This window comes from Carassius gibelio, chromosome A10 (genome assembly GCF_023724105.1).
Source record: "Carassius gibelio isolate Cgi1373 ecotype wild population from Czech Republic chromosome A10, carGib1.2-hapl.c, whole genome shotgun sequence".
NCBI lineage: Eukaryota > Metazoa > Chordata > Actinopteri > Cypriniformes > Cyprinidae > Carassius > Carassius gibelio.
The window spans coordinates 22052094-22072485 of NC_068380.1; the positions used below are offsets into that span (position 1 = coordinate 22052094).

At 40.7% G+C, this 20392-nt stretch overlaps 2 protein-coding genes across 2 annotated transcripts in view; both read left to right on the forward strand.

The window, feature by feature from the left end:
• Window positions 1-2724, forward strand: part of slc27a6 (solute carrier family 27 member 6) — a 28411-nt gene extending 25687 nt beyond the window's left edge. The window contains exon 10 of the mRNA XM_052608887.1: window positions 1664-2724. Coding sequence (XP_052464847.1) covers window positions 1664-1840 — 177 coding nt within the window. The 3' untranslated portion in view covers window positions 1841-2724. The remainder of the gene's footprint in view (window positions 1-1663) is intronic.
• A 145-nt stretch (window positions 2725-2869) lies between these two features.
• isoc1 (isochorismatase domain containing 1) lies at window positions 2870-13645 on the forward strand. Its single transcript, XM_052608892.1, has 5 exons — window positions 2870-3332; window positions 5085-5204; window positions 5737-5940; window positions 7933-8049; window positions 12574-13645. Exons 1-5 carry the CDS (start codon window positions 3069-3071, stop codon window positions 12718-12720), a joined length of 852 nt encoding a protein of 283 aa, XP_052464852.1. The 5' UTR covers window positions 2870-3068; the 3' UTR covers window positions 12721-13645.
• Window positions 13646-20392: the final 6747 nt, after the last annotated feature.

Here is a 20392-nt window from a genome sequence, read left to right on the forward strand (position 1 = left end):
TGTGAGCTGCCACCATACGCTCGACCGTTCTTCATCAGACTGCAGGTGTGTGTGTGTGTGTGTGTGTGTGTGTGAGCTGCCACCATACGCTCGACCGCTCTTCATCAGACTGCAGGTGTGTGTGTGTGTGTGTGTGTGTGTGTGTGTGTGAGCTGCCACCATACGCTCGACCGCTCTTCATCAGACTGCAGGTGTGTGTGTGTGTGTGTGTGTGTGTGTGTGTGTGTGAGCTGCCACCATACGCTCGACCGCTCTTCATCAGACTGCAGGTGTGTGTGTGTGTGTGTGTGTGTGTGTGTGTGAGCTGCCATCATACGCTCGACCGCTCTTCATCAGACTGCAGGTGTGTGTGTGTGTGTGTGTGTGTGTGTGAGCTGCCACCATACGCTCAACCGCTCTTCATCAGACTGCAGGTGTGTGTGTGTGTGTGTGTGTGTGTGTGTGTGAGCTGCCACCATACGCTCGACCGCTCTTCATCAGACTGCAGGTGTGTGTGTGTGTGTGTGTGTGTGTGAGCTGCCACCATACGCTCGACCGCTCTTCATCAGACTGCAGGTGTGTGTGTGTGTGTGTGTGTGTGAGCTGCCACCATACGCTCGACCGCTCTTCATCAGACTGCAGGTGTGTGTGTGTGTGTGTGTGTGTGTGTGAGCTGCCACCATACGCTCGACCGCTCTTCATCAGACTGCAGGTGTGTGTGTGTGTGTGTGAGCTGCCACCATACGCTCGACCGCTCTTCATCAGACTGCAGGTGTGTGTGTGTGTGTGTGTGTGAGCTGCCATCATACGCTCGACCGCTCTTCATCAGACTGCAGGTGTGTGTGTGTGTGTGTGTGTGTGTGTGTGTGTATGCGTGAGCTGCCACCATACGCTCGACCGCTCTTCATCAGACTGCAGGTGTGTGTGTGTGTGTGTGTGTGTGTGAGCTGCCACCATACGCTCGACCGCTCTTCATCAGACTGCAGGTGTGTGTGTGTGTGTGTGTGTGTGAGCTGCCACCATACGCTCGACCGCTCTTCATCAGACTGCAGGTGTGTGTGTGTGTGTGTGTGTGAGCTGCCACCATACGCTCGACCGCTCTTCATCAGACTGCAGGTGTGTGTGTGTGTGTGTGAGCTGCCACCATACGCTCGACCGCTCTTCATCAGACTGCAGGTGTGTGTGTGTGTGTGTGTGTGTGTGTGTGTGTGTGAGCTGCCATCATACGCTCGACCGCTCTTCATCAGACTGCAGGTGTGTGTGTGTGTGTGTGTGTGTGAGCTGCCACCATACGCTCGACCGCTCTTCATCAGACTGTGTGTGTGTGTGTGTGTGAGCTGCCATCATACGCTCGACCGCTCTTCATCAGACTGTGTGTGTGTGTGTGTGTGAGCTGCCATCATACGCTCGACCGCTCTTCATCAGACTGTGTGTGTGTGTGTGTGTGTGTGTGTGAGCTGCCACCATACGCTCGACCGCTCTTCATCAGACTGCAGGTGTGTGTGTGTGTGTGTGTGTGTGTGTGTGTGTGTGTGTGTGTGTGTGTGTGTGAGAGAGAGAGAGAGAGAGAGTGAGTCTGTGAGCTGTGCTTGTGTAGACCGCGCTCTGGACGTCTGACTGGGTCTCACAGACGAGGCTCATCGTGTGTGTGTGTGTGTGTGTGTGTGTGTGTGTGTGTGTGCAGGAGGCTCTGGAGATGACCAGCACCTTCAAGCAGCAGAAGTTTGCTCTGGTGGAGAGCGGGTTCGATCCCTGCAGCATCAGAGAGCCGCTCTTCTTCCTGGACTACACCCAGAAGAGCTACGTTCCCCTGACCAGCTCCATGTATGACCTCATCGTGAGCGGTCACCAGAAGGTCTAGTCCAGAACTTAGAGAAGTGATGTAGCTGTCACACACTGAAGGACACGCTGTATATTTGATCAGAGTCAGCTGTGAATTATTGATCAGGTACGTCTTTCAGAGCTGCAGACCATGTCCTTTAGTGAATCCAGAGTTAGTGCGCACGAGAGAGGGGAATGTGATCTGCTGGAGAGGGATTTATGAGGGTGAAGGAAACCGTCTGTAGAGACACATCTGCTCTGTTTTAAACTCTTGTTGCTCCGGTGTCCCTGCTTTAACTTCCTGTAACACAACTCGATGAGTAAACTGAGGAAGCACATTCAGACCAATCCAGACTGGTGATCATGGAAGGTCTTCTGCTGATGGATGGAGCCAGTCTCTGTTCAGACATCACCCCTGAGTGTTTGTGTGGATCTGAACGATTTCAATCTGTGTCTTAAACCCTCGGTCTCGTTAGAATGGTGTAATACACACACACACACACACACGTGCACTTTGATTATCTGGCGTCTGACTGTGACTCAAACTGCATCTTTTGCTTTAGTTCTGAAAATCATAGAAAGTGAAGGCTTGCTTATTTTGACCTTTGGTTGATTATTTATTTTTTTAGCACTATTGAGATTCACTGTGAATTTAAAACTTCACTTTTTCATTTAAGCAAGTGAAAAATGATTAGTTTTTATTATTATTATTATTATGTACCTAATGATGTAATAATAAACGAGAGGTTTGTTTTCACGATGTTTGTATGGAGTGAAGCATGTAATATCCTGGACGGACAGACGTGTGACGCTTTCTTCAGGTCCTGAGGATAAAACACATCATAACCTCGGTGTCTGTAACTAACAACGACTCTCTGTTTGATAGATCTTCATAATAAAATTGATAATAATGTACACATTTAATCATGTGATTCATTTTCATTTATAGCCTCACAATCATTAACAATCATCAGTCTCTAACTAATGGTTTAACTCTAAATTTGTCTTTAAAAATAAAGGTTCAAGCCTAACTTTTGAATAAAACCAAAAAACTTGTGAACGGAATTGCTGAACATCAGCACAACTGTGGCTCTGAGGTTAATTTTAATCAAGAATTAAAATAAAAAGGACTGTCCAGTTAATGTAGATTGTTCATTTAATCTCCAACAAAAATCGGTCCAAACAAGTCTGAGAAGAACTTCGAGACACTGAACCGATTCTCGTGAACGAGTCGTGGTGAGTCGTTCCTCAGTGATTCGCGGAGCATCATGGCGGACGCACACAGCAGCAGTAACCTCGTCCCGGTCTTGTTCTGCTTCTCGGAGCTCTCTCGGCCCTCGTCCGTGCCCCTGGGCTCTGGCTCTGAAGTACTGATCCAGAAGTTCCTGTCCATCTACGGCCATCAGATCGACGTCCACCGTAAGCTGGTGCTCCAGTGTTTCTCGGAGGAATGGGGTCAGTACGTAGATCTAGCGAAGGGCTTCACGGTCACCGAGAGATGTAGACTGAGACTCGTGCCTCTGCAGATGCATGTAAGATCCGTGTGTGTGTGTGTGTGTGTGTGTGTGTGTGTGTGTGTGTGTGTGTGTGTGTGTGTGTGTGTTTATATGTTGAGCAGTAACGCGAGAGGAAGATCTCTTCCGGGACACAGGCGATGTGATGCTTTTCTCTTGCAGTCTGAGATTTGTTGAAGTTCATGTTTATATCCGCGTTGTTTCACTCATACAATGTTTACATTCTCAAACACATACTGAAGATGTTTCACTTTCATTCACAGCTCGTTGTAGATATTGTATGACTACCTTTTATTCCTGATGATTTAATTCTTAGAGAATCACGTTCATGAAAATTATATCATACAAAGATTTGATTAGATTATTTGATTAAACTACACAAATGTATGGCTTTGTTGTTGTTGCAGTACAGTAATGAGAAATATGTGTGTTTTCTAAATGAAGATGTAATTAAAGCTAAATTAGATTAGGTGTATTCCCCTCAGTCTGGAGTTATTATGATTCTGAATCTGACTGCTGCACACGTCACAAATCATCTGCACTCAGATCTTAGCACACACTACAAGATATTACTATTATTATTATTATTATTATTATTATTATTATTATAGATCAGTTTGGAGTAGATGTCACAGTTACCTCACTTGGCAGAAAAACATTGTCCGTGGAATAAGAGAAAAGTGTTTTTGGATGTCAGAATGGGAATGCAAATCATTGTTATTTGATACTGTCTCAAAGACACCATTTGAAGCTGAATGAAGACGTTTAAATGGACAAACTGTGGATGAAACCTTCACTGATTACAACTTATTAAGCATAAATTAGTTTTAAACCAGTGGTTTTCAACCTGTGGGTCGTGGTGGTATTGCAGGTGGTCTGCCAATAACTATTAAAATAAATAATAATAATAGTATTGTTAATATATGTAAAAATGTCATAACATAATAACATCATGAAAAAGGTTGAACCACTGTTTTAAACAATAGCTCTACATAATATTCACATAGAGGACATATTTTATTAGTACTACAGCTACAGTATGAAATACTTTTTACACCTATAACATTTTACATAAGTTACATAACTTTGAATTGCGAGAAAAAGAGTAAAAAACAGAATGTTTAAATATAAACAAAAAATATTACCTGTTTATTATTAGTTTATTCCACAGCTTCCATAGACTGCTAGGTTAAATCTGTAATGTTCTAGCACCAGATAGGCTCCGCCCACAGAACACAGATGTTAGCGTAGCGGCTGCTAGCTGCTGGACACTGGTTCACCTGCTCACACTGAACGAGGCTTGGCAAACACACAGCACTGATTGCGTCGCGATACAGAGGTTTCGTCACAGACTCTGGAAACATGTCCACGACAGCACAATCCTGTAGAGTGAGCCAGACTTCAGAGATATAAGAGCGATCCCAGAGCCCTGTCACGTGATGATCATCTTCAACATCTACTGCGTGGTCCTTGGCCGTCACAGATGAACCTTGGCTTCGTGAAACAGCCGTGGCTCCTGTGTCGTACAGTAAGAGAGGATCAAAGATAGCCTTCGATCATTTTTAATTCAGCATGATCATCTCACAGTGTGTTTACTGACCAGCCAATAAAAATGATGAAATCATGGTGACACGGCTCTAAATCATGAAACATGTGACCTCAAGCTCTTACCCTTCCTCTCTCACCGCTTCCACACAGCGTGATTCATGTGTTCCTGATCTCCGTGCTCTCGTGAAGCGTTTCTATCTATGCTGTCTGTGTTCCCCTCAGATCACCACACTGGGGAACCTCTCGCCCGCCAGCACCGTCTTCTTCTGCTGTGACATGCAGGAGCGCTTCAGACCTGCCATCAAGTACTTCGGGGACATCATCAGTGTGGGCCAGAGGCTGGTAATATCAGTGTGGATGCTATTCCTGATGTGCTGCGTCATACACAGATAACACACACGTCTGCAGGAGGTCTGTTAAAGACTGCTTCAAACTTCTGATAATCATAAACATCTTAAAGACATCTTCTAAACAGCTATTTGGCATCTGACAGGAAATGTCCTCTAGATGTATAGCAGATGAGCAAACCTCTAAAAACACATCCTGCAGATCTAATGTGATGGACTTGTGTTATCAGCGTAGAGACGCATAGCAGCCGTCTGGCTCTGCCTTCAGTACAGTACTGTGTGTGTGTGTGTGTGTGTGCGTGTGTGCGTGTGTCTGTGTGTGTGTGTGTGTGTGTGTGCGTGCGTGCGTGTGTCTGTGTGTGTGTGTGTGTGTGTGTGTGTGTGTCTGTGTGTGCGTGCGTGTGTCTGTGTGTGTGTGTGCGTGCGTGTGTCTGTGTGTCTGTGTGTGTGTGTGTGTGTGTGTGTGTGTGTGTGTGTGTGTGTGTGTGTGTGTGTGTGTGTCTGTGTGTGTGTGTGTGTGGGCACAGCTGCAGGGGGCTCGTATTCTGGGGATCCCTGTGGTGGTGTCCGAGCAGTATCCTAAAGGTCTGGGCAGCACAGTGCAGGAAATGGATCTGACTGGGGCCAAATTAGTTTTTCCCAAAACCAAGTTCTCCATGGTGCTTCCGGAGGTGGAGGCGGCTCTGGCTGAGATCCCAGGAGTCCGCAGTGTGGTGCTCTTCGGAGTCGAGGTCAGTACCTGTGATGATGATGATGATGATCGCGGGGTGAACACACTTCTTGAGAGTTTGTTTGAAATTAATCAGCCTTTAAATATCAATGACAGTGCCGGTTGGTACGAAAATGTAAAGAAATGTGACGACGGCAGCATTTACAGAAACACAGGAGGGTTTGAAAGCAGCGTATATCAGTGTTTCCCTAGTGTTTCTGTTCATAGACAGAACCGCTGATAGATGCTCTTTCAAGCGCTCCTGTCGTAGCCCTTACTAGCTAGCGCTCACCTATTACTGTCACTGTTCTGATTTCAGCCAACGCAGGCAACGTGATTAATATTCATGAACCCAGCAGCTCTTAAGATATTAGGGCATTGTATATCATTATTGGCAGTACTATTAGTATTATTATCAGTTTTTTTTCTTTCAGAAGCACTGAATGACCAATGTTAGCCCAGCACTCTGTTGAAATGCATTAATACATGGTTACCACATCTTAATAATAAGTTGTATTTATATAGCGCCTTTCCAGAGCTCAAGGACATGTTACAATAAACAAACAACAATAAAGGCAATTGACAAAGAGAGCAGACAGAACAACAATAGGCAAATGAGAGTGCAAGTACAGTAAGTGAGAATTGGGTAGATGGGGCAGCAAACAGCAGAGAGAGAGGAAAAAAAAAGAAAATAAATAAAAAACACACTAAGACCTATAACATTCAGAAAATAGGTGTGTTTTGAGCATGGATTTGAATTCATAGATAGTGTTAACAAAACGGAGTGATGGGGGGAGAGAGTTCCACATTTTGGGCGCAACAAGACTGAATGATCTGCCCCCCATTGAAGCAAGGCGATGCCGAGGGACAACGAGAAGGCTGGAATCAGCGGATCGTAAAGAGCGAGTAGGGGTGAAGGGGAGAAGCAGGTTACAGAGATAGGGGGGAGCAAAGCCATGCAGAGACTTAAAAGCGAGAAGGAGAATTTTGAATTGAATACGGTAAGCCACAGGAAGCCAGTGAAGATCATGCAGAATTGGGGAAATATGTGCAGAACGCTTGGTTTGGGTGAGTAGTCTGGCAGCAGAGTTTTGAATGTATTGTAATTTGGAAATGGAGCTAGCTGGTAGGCCGATGAAAAGTGCATTGCAGTAATCAAGATGTGAGGTGACAAATGCATGGATGACAGTTTCAGCATCTGAGATACTGATAAAGGGACAGAGCTGAGCGATACGACGTAGATGAAAGAATGCCAATTTAGTGATGGAATTAATGTGAGAGTGGAAAGATAGAGAGGAATCAAAAATTACACCAAGATTTTTAACAGTACTAGATGGTTTGATAAGAGAGCCGGCGATCTCACAGGTGAAGTTAGTAGGAATTTTATTAGTGAGTGATGAAGGTCCAGTGAAAATAATCTCGGTTTTGTCCATGTTAAGTTTTAGAAAATTTGAATGAAGCCAATCTTTTATTTCATGTACACAAGCAGAGATTTTGTCAGTTGTGAAAGATAAAGTTGATGTACAGGTAGTATATAATTGAATGTCGTCAGCGTAAAAATGATAATTAAAACCATGACGGCGAAGGATCTGACCAAGAGGTATTATATAAATTATAAATAATAATGGCCCAAGAACGGATCCCTGAGGGACACCTTGCTTCAGGGGGACAGTGGGTGACCGAAAATTCTGAAGTGAAATGTAAAACAGTCTGTCAGAGAGATAAGAGGAGACTAAAGACTAAAGCTCTGTCATACAAAAAATGTTTGATTGGTTTACGATTCATTTAATTAAAAATAAATCACATTCTGTGAATTTAACATTTTACAGTTAATCCCATTTTTGAGTGCATTCCTAATGACTTGGCCATTTCTTATAGTTATATACACAATACTGTTGACCTGAAAATGTTGACAAACTATAACCAATAAGATTTCTGTTGGGCTTACAGAGAAGTTCTTCAGATTGAGTAAGGTTCATTCAGGAAACCCTGAGCGAGTGTTTGTCTTTTGCAGACGCACGTGTGCATTCAGCAGACCGCTCTGGATCTGATCGGAAGAGGCTTTGAAGTGCACATTGTTGCTGATGCTACGTCCTCCAGAAGCATGATGGACCGGATGTTTGCACTCGAGGTGAGACAGAGACACACTTCATTCTGCACTGATCCTGGAGACTGAAGGCCAGCGTATCAGATAACTGTGTTGTTCATAATGACTAGGGATGTAATGATGCACACGCGAGCCAAATCAAAATCTCTTGAGATATTAAACGAATCGCGATACATTTGGGGGTGGAATTTATATGAATGTATCTCTGAGGGGAACTGACTGTCTTTAAAAAGGTTTAGACACTTTAGACAAGTTTTCTTTTGATCTCGTCTCTGTATAATGCATATTAAAGTAGTGTTTATAAGTGCAGCGCTGCTTTGTTGACAGTGGCTCCATGAGCGCTACCTGCTGTCAGAGAGTGAATCTGCATCTTGTTCAGAGCTTCTGCTCTTTAGATGTTTTATGTAGTATAATGTCAAGTCAAGTCACCTTTATTTAAATAGTGCTTTTAACAATACAGATTGTAACAAAGCAACTGAACAGCAATACATTGTAAAATAAAGCAAAAAGACATTCACTATTTAATTCAGTGATGTCTTCATCCAGCTCAGTTCAGTTTAAATAGTATCTGTGCAATCAAGTCAACGAAAATGCTGGAAGTGACCCCAACTAAGCAAGCCAGAGGCGACAGCGGCAAGGAACCGAAACTCCATCGGTGACAGAATGGAGAAAAAACCTTGGGAGAAACCAGGCTCAGTTGGGGTCAGTTCTCCTCTGACCAGACGAAACCAGTAGTTCAATTCCAGACTGCAGCAAAGTCAGATTGTGCAGAAGAATCATCTGTTTCCTGTGGTCTTGTCCTGGTGCTCCTCTGAGACAAGGTCTTTACAGGGCATCTGTATCTGGGGCTCTAGTTGTCCTGGTCTCCGCTGTCTTTCAGGGCAGTAGAGGTCCTTTCTAGGTGCTGATCCACCATCTGGTCTGGATACGTACTGGATCCGGGTGACTGCAGTGACCCTCTGATCTGGACACAGACTGGATCTGGTGGCCACGGTGACCTCGGAACAAGAGAGAAACAGACTAATATTAGCGTAGATGCCATTCTTCTAATGATGTAGAAAGTACGGTGTTATTTGAAGTGTTTCCGGTTTACCTAATTAATGCAGCCTAAAAATCCTTTAACGGATTTGGATATTAAAAGCATATTAGTATGTTATGTGTATGCCAGGTTAAAGAGATGGGTCTTTAATCTAGATTTAAACTGCAAGAGTGTGTCTGCCTCCCGAACAATGTTAGGTAGGTTATTCCAGAGTTTAGGCGCCAAATAGGAAAAGGATCTGCCGCCCGCAGTTGATTTTGATATTCTAGGTTTTATCAAATTGCCTGAGTTTTGAGAACGTAGCGGACGTAGAGGAGTATAATGTAAAAGGAGCTCATTCAAATACTGAGGTGCTAAACCATTCAGGGCTTTATAAGTAATAAGCAATATTTTAAAATCTATACGATGTTTGATAGGGAGCCAGTGCAGTGTGGACAGGACCGGGCTAATATGGTCATACTTCCTGGTTCTAGTAAGAACTCTTGCTGCTGCATTTTGGACTAGCTGTAGTTTGTTTACTAAGCGTGCAGAACAACCACCCAATAAAGCATTACAATAATCTAACCTTGAAGTCATAAATGCATGGATTAATGTTTCTGCATTTGACATTGAGAGCATAGGCCGTAATTTAGATATATTTTTGAGATGGAAAATTGCAGTTTTACAAATGCTAGAAACGTGGCTTTCTAAGGAAAGATTGGGATCAAGTAGCACACCTAGGTTCCTAACTGATGACGAAGAATTGACAGAGCAACCATCAAGTCTTAGACAGTGTTCTAGGTTATTACAAGCAGAGTTTTTAGGTTCCTATAATTAACCATGCTAATGCACTTCCACTGATGCCAACAAAGTGTTCAAGTCTATGCAAAAGAATGTTGTGGTCAATTGTGTCAAACGCAGCACTAAGATCCAATAAAACTAATAGAGAGATACACCCACGATCAGATGATAAGAGCAGATCATTTGTAACTCTAAGGAGAGCAGTCTCAGTACTATGATACGGTCTAAATCCTGACTGGAAATCCTCACATATACCATTTTTCTCTAAGAAGGAATATAATTGTGAGGATACCACCTTTTCTAGTATCTTGGACAGAAAAGGGAGATTCGAGATTGGTCTATAATTAACTAGTTCTCTGGGGTCAAGTTGTGTTTTTTTTATGAGAGGCTTAATAACAGCCAGTTTGAAGGTTTTGGGGACATATCCTAATGACAATGAGGAATTAATAATAGTCAGAAGAGGACCTATGAGTTCTGGAAGCAGCTCTTTTAAGAGCTTAGATGGTATAGGGTCTAACATACATGTTGTTGGTTTAGATGATTTAACAAGTTTATACAATTCTTCCTCTCCTATAGTAGAGAATGAGTGGAACTGTTCCTCAGGGGGTCTATAGTGCACTGTCTGATGCGATACTGTAGCTGACGGCTGAATGGTTGCAATTTTATCTCTAATACTATCGATTTTAGAAGTAAAGTAGTTCATAAAGTCATTACTGCTGTGGTGTTGGGAAATGTCAACACTTGTTGAGGCTTTATTTTTCATTAATTTAGCCACTGTATTGAATAAATACCTGGGGTTATGTTTGTTTTCTTCTAAAAGAGAAGAAAAATAATCAGATCTAGCAGTTTTTAATGCTTTTCTGTAGGATAGGTTACTTTCCCACCAAGCAATACGAAATATAGTATTGTTCAAAATAATAGCAGTACAATGTGACTAACCAGAATAATCAAGGTTTTTAGTATATTTTTTATTGCTACGTGGCAAACAAGTTACCAGTAGGTTCAGTAGATTCTCAGAAAACAAATGAGACCCAGCATTCATGATATGCACGCTCTTAAGGCTGTGCAATTGGGCAATTAGTTAAATTAGTTGAAAGGGATGTGTTCAAAAAAATAGCAGTGTGGCATTCAATCACTGAGGTCATCAATTTTGTGAAGAAACAGGTGTGAATCAGGTGGCCCCTATTTAAGGATGAAGCCAACACTTGTTGAACATGCATTTGAAAGCTGAGGAAAATGGGTCGTTCAAGACATTGTTCAGAAGAACAGCGTACTTTGATTAAAAAGTTGATTAGAGAGGGGAAAACCTATAAAGAGGTGCAAAAAATGATAGGCTGTTCAGCTAAAATGATCTCCAATGCCTTAAAATGGAGAGCAAAACCAGAGAGACGTGGAAGAAAACGGAAGACAACCATCAAAATGGATAGAAGAATAACCAGAATGGCAAAGGCTCAGCCAATGATCACCTCCAGGATGATCAAAGACAGTCTGGAGTTACCTGTAAGTACTGTGACAGTTAGAAGACGTCTGTGTGAAGCTAATCTATTTTCAAGAATCCCCCGCAAAGTCCCTCTGTTAAAAAAAAGGCATGTGCAGAAGAGGTTACAATTTGCCAAAGAACACATCAACTGGCCTAAAGAGAAATGGAGGAACATTTTGTGGACTGATGAGAGTAAAATTGTTCTTTTTGGGTCCAAGGGCCACAGGCAGTTTGTGAGACGACCCCCAAACTCTGAATTCAAGCCACAGTACAAGTTAAAGAATCATGGAGTGGAATAACAGCTGAGAGGTGCCACAAGTTGGTTGACTCCATGCCACACAGATGTCAAGCAGTTTTAAAAAACTGTGGTCGTACAACTAAATATTAGTTTAGTGATTCACAGGATTGCTAAATCCCAGAAAAAAAAAAATGTTTGTACAAAATAGTTTTGAGTTTGTACAGTCAAAGGTAGACACTGCTATTTTTTTGAACACACCCCTTTCAACTAATTGCCCAATTGCACAGCCTTAAGAGCGTGCATATCATGAATGCTGGGTCTTGTTTGTTTTCTGACAATCTACTGAACCTACTGGTAACTTGTTTGCCACATAGCAATAAAAAATATACTAAAAACCTTGATTATTCTGGTTAGTCACATTGTACTGCTATTATTTTGAACAATACTGTACCTCTAGTTTTGTTTTCCTCCAGCTGCGCTCCATTTTTCGGGCTGTTCTCTTTAGGGTGCGAGTATGCTCATTATACCATGGTGTCAAACTGTTTTCCTTAACCTTCCTTAAGCGTAAAGGAGCAACTGTATTTAAAGTACTAGAAAAGAGAGAGTCCATAGTTTCTGTTACATCATCAAGTAGTTCTGAGGTTTTGGATATGCTAAGGAATTTGGATACATCAGGAAGATAACTTAAAAAGCAGTCTTTTGTGGTAGAACATCAATTCCATGTGACAGTATTGAATCTGGAGTATGATTTCGACAATGAGTATATTGTGCAGTATCTTCAGTCATATAAAATTTCCAACTACAAAATTGTGGTCAGGGAAAACTCTGAGTGGCCAGTCATTTTGGAAAACCACTGGCTACAGTAGCTTCTGAGCAAAAAAGTTAATGTAAAGCCTTGTATACAACCTACAGATACACATACAGCTACAGATACATCTAAAGATGATTGCATCATTTGTTCTGTAAGCTAACAGTAAGCTAACACTAGTGTGTGTTCTCTCTGTCTCTCAGCGTCTGGCGCGTGTGGGAATCATCGTCACCACCAGCGAGTCCGTTCTGCTGCAGCTCGTGGCTGATAAAGATCATCCAAAGTTTAAAGAGATCCAGAACATCATTAAAGCCAGCGCTCCAGAGTCAGGCCTGCTCTCCAAGGTCTGATCGGCCCAGTCTTTCCTCACCACACACACACACACACACACACACACACCACAGAAACTCACCGGGAAACCCACTGACATGCCCACCAGCACATGTGTTAGTACTGGAAGTGCTTACAGTCATATAGCAGACGATCCATGTGTCATTACTGAATCATGCTCTCCAGACCAGAAATAAGGTCAAATGTTTGTTACTGCAAACACACGCTCTGAATGTATCGTGTATAGAGTCAGTACAGCTTGAGGATGTCATTAGAAGCTTTAGTTTGTATGTTTTCTTTGAGATATTTGGGACCTCCATGACTTTGTAAGGCATTAGTTTAGAGTGCTCTGTTCTTGAGTTCTTCTGTGCTCTGTATCTTAAAGCTGTATGGTATGAACATCAAGCTACCTCTCATCTTCACGTGCTGGTTCCTGCTTACAGCTTGGCCAAGGGACTGAAATCAACACCTTTACCAGAAGCTCCTTCAGTGCAAGCAGAATATTATTTGTAAGAGCTAGTGTCACAGAGCATCAGATTTACAGACCGTTCTACATATTTCCCTGAGAGTGACATGTTTGTGTTAACCGTGGACATGTTAACCCACTGTTTGGTTTAATGTATTGTTCAGACTGCAGAGAGGTTTCCTCAATTGTCATTTAAAGTTTGATTTATTGATGTTTCTTTTGTGTGTAAGTGTGTATTCATGTTGAAATCAGCCTCCATGTTGTTGTGTAGATGTGTAAAGGGAGAATAAACTGTATTCGGTGCATACTGATGAACAGTCACCACTGATTGTACTAAGCACAGATACAATTTCTTTCTTTCTTTTTGTGTGTCAGTAATTGTGTGCACTGCTGAGCACAAACCTGTTTTTGGATCTGCTCTATATTGATCTGATACAAATAAATGTCTATTAAAGTCCAAAAACAATACGATTGTATAATTAACTGCATATGGCCATTTGATTCACAGACCGTTTCAGGGGATTTATTTGTATAATAGTTTCTGTGTTACTGGAGTCGGTGGTGAGAAACTAAATTAGCTTATAGCTGATTTACACAAAATAAAAGTCCTTTATTTAAAAGATACCTACATCGCCACCTATGTGAGATGGATGTGTGTGCAGCTGAGGTGCTGGAGAAGATTGGGATTTCTACAAGGTTTGGGTCTTCCATGCAGGGCCTGGTTCAATCAGGAGGTTCAGCCTCCTCTGAGTTTAAGCTTAGTCTGAGTTAACTTACCCTGAGATGGGTTTCAGAACAGCTGAACTGAGTTAATTCAGTCCATCCACTCGGAGCAGGTGGACTCTATGAGAAGATCAGTGGAAATTATGATTCCCCATCGCAACAGCTCCCTCCACATACTTCTGAGTCATTGTGTCAATTTAATCCTTAATCACTGTTATATTATTAGAGGTGAATAATGTTAATTATTTAACTAATATTCATTTTCATGGTATCCCACAAAAAAAAACCTATCAGCATCTAGAAATATGAGGTATAAAATCAATTCAAAGTAACTTTTTAAGCATAAAAGGTTCATGGGTGTAGGCATGACATTAAATCTCATTCAGTGCAGGGCATGTTTAGTTTAGTCCACAGTCTAATGCTCCTTTCACGTACTGTAGGTTAATTAGATGTTCTCTAATCCATTCTGTGCATTTGTTAATTAGAGCAATGAAATGAACACCTGACTTGTGCTCAGTGGACTGGAAGAAGAACCAGCACTTCTGACAGATGAAGATATGAACAAGAAGAATTAGAAAATCCAGAGGGAAAAATAATATCTGTTGCTTTTGTAATTGTGTAAAATAAAGATGACCAAATCAATAGTCAATAATTGAACAGCTGAGGTGTATTTCTGCTACTACTCCTCCATCTGACACCCATACAGTAATCTGATTCATCAGAAGGTGTGTGACGATGGGAATATGTGTGTGTTGATTTTCAGTTTGCTTCCAGAGTTTACAGCACGATGTTATCTAGTGAAGGTCATTTATCAGATTAACCTAATTTCTACACCACTGACCTCCAGTCCAGTCAAACTCCTCTGTGTGTGTGAGAGAGCAATGCACACTTCCCTTATCAGTCAGCAGCTTTACTAATCTGCTCTGGATCTCTGATATTTTAATGAAAACTATCATGTAAAATGGTACAGCTCAAATACACATGCATGTATGGATATGGTCAAATAAACAATAAAATAACTCCCTATGAAGCTATGCAGCCTCTTTTTCTACAGGATCCTGTGTAAAAGATGATGGTCTTGTCACTTGGACCGTGTCTGAACAACATTTGGTTATATAACATAATATATTTACAGGTCGACAAGATTTGTTTTATCTGGCAAATTCACTCTCACCACATGTTCATCTAATTCCATTTTACACAAACATTTTTTTTTAAATTGAATTTAATTAACAAAAAATGTGGGTAATGTATGTGAATATATGCAGCACAAGGATATTTGAAAAATATTTTTATCTTAAAATAATCCTTGTAGCACTTGAAATCCTTTAAGACTTTATTAATTATAATAGAATTGATACCTTTTTTCTCATGAGTATCTGCCATTGGGTCATCCAACATTTAATGTCTCAGAGAAGACAAAATAATGAGTAAAGTGATTCAGCCTTTTATGACAACAATATGTCGTTGAATATACATTCATACACTGAAGTAGTGAAGAAAATGATCAAATTGTTATTACAAACAGTAGTAATGAGATTACAGGTGATCTCGTCAGAAAAGAACATCTCTGCAGACCAGCAGGTTTTGTTCTATTATTTAGTTTAGTTATTTAGTTCTATTATAGAGTTTTTGACCAATTTCACAAACCTTGTTTTTCTCGTCTTTTGGGCTCAGTGCAACACAAATCTGTTACATATGTACACATACAGAGAATCTCAGTCACTCCAAACTCATTGCTTCACTCAGATATCAGACCAGCTCTTTGCTGTTAATAAACATGCTTGTCAAATTAGGCAATGGATTTTTCAGGCCTCTTACAATTTTCATTTGGTTCTTGAGGTTTGCTACTCATTTGGTCTCCCCCGTTGGCATCGTTGTTTGGACAGCACGTACTGGGGATGATCTTACACCTCAGATCAATCATTTGTCCTCTGAAATATTGTTTAAACAGAAGCTTTTGCTCCAGCAGCTTCTGTGCAACGTCAAAGATGGCTTTTTCAGAACTCATTGTGCATTAATGCTTTAAAGTTCTGGTTATTGGTCAGATCCCCCCAAAGTGTTATTAGTCAAAAACTTGCAAACAGGAGTGCTGAAGCTGCCTCTTTGCTCAATAAAACAACCAGATAATATTACTTCAACTTATGATTTGCAAAAGCAACATGGCTTTCCCTGAAAGCACACACTCGCACACAAAGCCCACAGTGACATAAGAAGAAAACACAGAAAAATCAGTTATGTTTCAAACTATTGATTCTACAACTTATTTATATTGCATATTACACGTTCATATTAATTTAAATAAAAGCTTAATAATTACTATTAAATTAAGCTAGAGTGTGTAAAGGGTTAAGGGTATAATAATTATATAAATAATACAATTATGTATGAAAAATCATCTCTAAAACTCAGGAGATGTGATGTGTATATATTAGCAGTAGGTGGTGTCCTGTGGAATCAGAGAACAGAAGAATATCAGAAGAAGAGCAGTCTGTGACAGTGCCTCATAACACACGTGTTTTATCACTCTGTAGAAAGCAGTTTATTGGTGTATGAGAATAATAGGTTTGACATGTTTCCCACACAATCTGTATTGTTAAAAGCGCTATATAAATAAAGGTTACATGAACGAGTGGTTCTATCATAAGCATGCATAAAATAGTATACAATATAAAAGACAATATACAAGAACAGTAAAAATATACACAATGACCTGAAGGATATGTGTGTCCATTTATAGAAAGGTTTGTCTGTGAATGAATGGGGAAGAATCTATTTCTATGGCATTGTGTCTTTCCTCTGGGTGAATGAAGTGTGTTGCTCTGCCTGCATTCATTTGAGCAATAAAACCAGTGTGTTTGTCAGATCACAGCCCTGGCAACTGAGCCTTTTGGGGTGTTAGTTGCTTTCGAGGATTGTCCCCAGAACTCCAACACATAGCTGGCTTGTTGGTTTTAAAGATTATTTGTTAAATAATTGTGTGTCTGCTCTTTCCAGTCGTTACATCACTTTAGGTCAGTAGGCATCTGTAGCAGCTGCTTGAATGCATTCGACAACATGAGTGTCCACACCATGACAGCAGTCTGGTCAAATGGGTTTTTAGCTACTTCTGGAAAAAAGTTGAAAGTGGAAAGATCAAAACATTTGAGACCCCGTTTACACCTGTATTTAGTGATGTCTACTTGTGGTTTGAATGCATCTTACTGTAATAGCAAGTGTAAACAGGACCAAGTCCAATTCACGGCTCTTTATCGTCTTGGACTCTGTCAGCACACCGCACCCTCTGAACACAATTGCACATTAGCTTCAGTTTTGTCATTTGATAAACTCATGTTTTTTTGTAACAAAATATTGTTTTCACTCATTGTCATTGTAAATGAGGAAAAATTCTCTCTATAGTGCAGATTAATGCATTACATTACACATGGTAACATATAACAAAAAAACAGCAACAAAATCCAAACCTCAGATCAAGCGGTTTATTTGTGAAGAACTCCAAAGAACTCTAGATTAAGAAAGAAAAAGCTGATCAAAATAATGCTCAATGAAATAAGCCTATTACGTCTCTCCCTCTGCTTTTGTCTAAGCAGGAAAGTGCTGTTTTTCAACTCTTTATTAAACTCTTCGATAGCATTGTCTCTAGCATCTTTAATTTCATCTAGAGTTTTCTGAAAATGAGCAGATGTTTGTCTCATCTGATGAAGGAATTTCAAAATGTTTGATCTGATATTTTTTGCATTTCTTTTGTCTATTGATTGCTTCATTTCAGAGAGCTCAATTGAACTTTGAACAATACAAACAACATCAAGAACAACAAACAGAGCTGAGATTACCCCACTGACCGCCGCTGCTGAACGGGCAGCTTTTGCAGTCTGTGCAGACACACGGACCGTTTTAACAGCCCCTGAAGACAAACCAGTGGTTTTGGCAGCCTTTGAAGTCAAATGAACATTTTTGACAGCCTCTGAAGATGAACTCATTTTTTTGACCGCACCAGAACATAACTGGAAGCCTTTGATACCGCCTTTAGTCCAACAAACAGCTTTGTCAAACTGCTTAGCCCCTTGACTCTTAGGGGCATTTCAGCTCTAGGGAGTCCTACAATGGCTGAAAAGCCTCTCATTTGATCCCCACCTGCCTGGATCATCCTTGCTGGTAAAAGGTAATTAATCTCCTGCTGCACCAGCTGTTGAATGTCTTCTGTGCTATGAAGAATTGTACTCACATTACAAACATTGCATTGATGGTGTTGTGGAAATCACTGGTGATCTTCTCAATAGTCTCACGTAGGTGTTTCTGCTGGGTGTCGTTAATGATGTTGCATATTGTACCTGTTGCTTCTCCAACTACAGTAAGAGCTAGAGAAACACCTGTGACCCGGGCCGAAGCCAGACCCACTATGGATGCGATTCCTCCAGCTGCTCCTGTCAAACTGACCACTGCAGTGTTCTTGTGTGTGGGTTCCAGTTCATCCGTAATGATACGGAGTTTCTTTACTTGACCAGTGAGTGTCCGATGCTTTCTGTCAAAATCTAAGTTTAGTGTGTTTATCTTTGTTTTCAAGACATCCAAAATGTGAAGTTTCCTGGAATATTAGAAAGTATTTTAATCTTGTTTTGTGCATTTTATAGATTGCCAGTGCATTGGATTTTTATGCTTTGTGGAATATCACATACAGTGAATCTGCTGGAAAGCCAGTTACTTACATTTATGCACATGTCCCCACTTGATCCATAACACATAGAGAGAACATGTTGTGGCAAAGTACACTCTGTGACTACTTTTTTAACAACTATACCTGTCTTTATACATTTTATATTATGTGATTTATGTTTGTATTAAGTCAAGTTAGAGCAAGAAATTCTTACCTTTTAGATGTCACTTCTAGTTGATTCCCACGAGTCTCAAGCACTGATTTGAAGTGGTCCATCACTGACAGACAAGATATATTTCTGTTTTAGTGTCTGATCAAAGTAAAAATGAAGCAGCAGCATGATTATTGCTCTTAGTAGTATTTACTAGGTTCAGATCAAAAAACTCAAAGCCTGAGAATAATGCATGCATAGCCGCTTATCTTAGATAATGTGGGGTTTTTTTCAAACAGAAAAGAACTGGCTTACCTTACTTTTAAGCATATCCTGAATTCACTTTGTCTTCCAGTTCATATGATTAAGAAAAGGGAGAGGGCAAGGCAGGTGCTAAATAGTTTCATAAGCTGCTGTTGTTGGTTAATAGTTTACAACAGTTAAGCGGCCCAGTCTGAGGTCCTGAGCACTCTGGGGAAGGTTTTCGTCCAGGATATCCCTGTACTTGGCCGCATTCATCTTTCCCTCGATTGCAACCAGTCGTCCTGTCCCTGCAGCTGATCTCCCATCTCTCGACTGCATCTCTGGAGCTCAGACACAGTGATCTCTGGGTTCTTCTTTACCTCCCTCACCAAGGCTCTTCTCCTCTGATAGCTCAGCTCTAGGAAGGGTTCTGGTCATCCCAAACATCTTCATTTAAGGATTATGGAGGACACTGTACTCTTAGGAACCTTAAGTGCAGCAGAAATGTTTTTGTAACCTTGGCCAGATCTGTGCCCTTGCCACAATTCTGTCTCTGAGCTCTTCAGACAGTTCCTTTGACTCCTGATTCTCATTTGCTCTGACATGCACTGTGAGCTGTAAGCTCTTTATAGACAGGTGTAGTCCAATCAGTATAATCAAACACAGCTGGACTCAGATGAAGGTGTAGAACTCAAGCAGGATCAGAAGAAATGGACAGCACCTGAGTTAAATATATGAGTGTCACAGCAAGGGTCTGAATACTTAGGACCATGTGATATTTCAGTTTTTCTTTTTTAATAAATCTGCAAAAATGTCAACAATTCTGTGTTTTTCTGTCAATATGGGGTGCTGTGTGTACATTAATGAGAAAAAAAAGAACAAATGATTTTAGCAAATGGCTGCAATATAACAAAGAGTGACATTGTGACAACATTGTGTACTGTGTGTATGTGTGTATCTCCATATCAAGGTTTTTAACGTCACAGGACAGTGTTATAGTTTGAGCCAAAGCATTTAGATTTATAAACTTTTATCAAAAAAATGAAATTAAACAATAAATTCTATTAAAATAATAAAATACAATCAAGAAAAATAAATGAAATCAGCATCAACAATTCATCTTTGCAAACCACCAAACTCGTCTTTGTGTTTCAAGCATCAAAAAAATAAATAAAAGTGCAACACAGTTTTAAGTTTAGCTTTTTCCCCATACATTTTTTTTGCATTATTGAGACAATGTTTTCCAAATGAATGCTGTTCAGTGCTTTGACGCAATGTATTTTGTTTAAAGCACTATATAAATAAAGGTGATTGATTGATTGATTGATTGACATTAGAATGTGTCCTGTTTAAATGTATATTTCATGAACAATATATATATATAATCATGCATTTTTTTACCATTTTTGACAGAAGACACACTAAAATGTCCTTCAGTGTAAAAATATTTATAAA

Excerpts from the sequence above, each read along its gene's own strand:
- isoc1 (XM_052608892.1), top strand. The coding sequence starts at position 3,069 with ATGGCGGACGCACACAGCAGCAGTAACCTCGTCCCGGTCTTGTTCTGC. Across the intron at positions 3,333-5,084 it reads TCGTGCCTCTGCAGATGCAT|ATCACCACACTGGGGAACCT; the intron begins GTAAGATCCGTG and ends TGTTCCCCTCAG. Across the intron at positions 5,941-7,932 it reads TGGTGCTCTTCGGAGTCGAG|ACGCACGTGTGCATTCAGCA; the intron begins GTCAGTACCTGT and ends TGTCTTTTGCAG.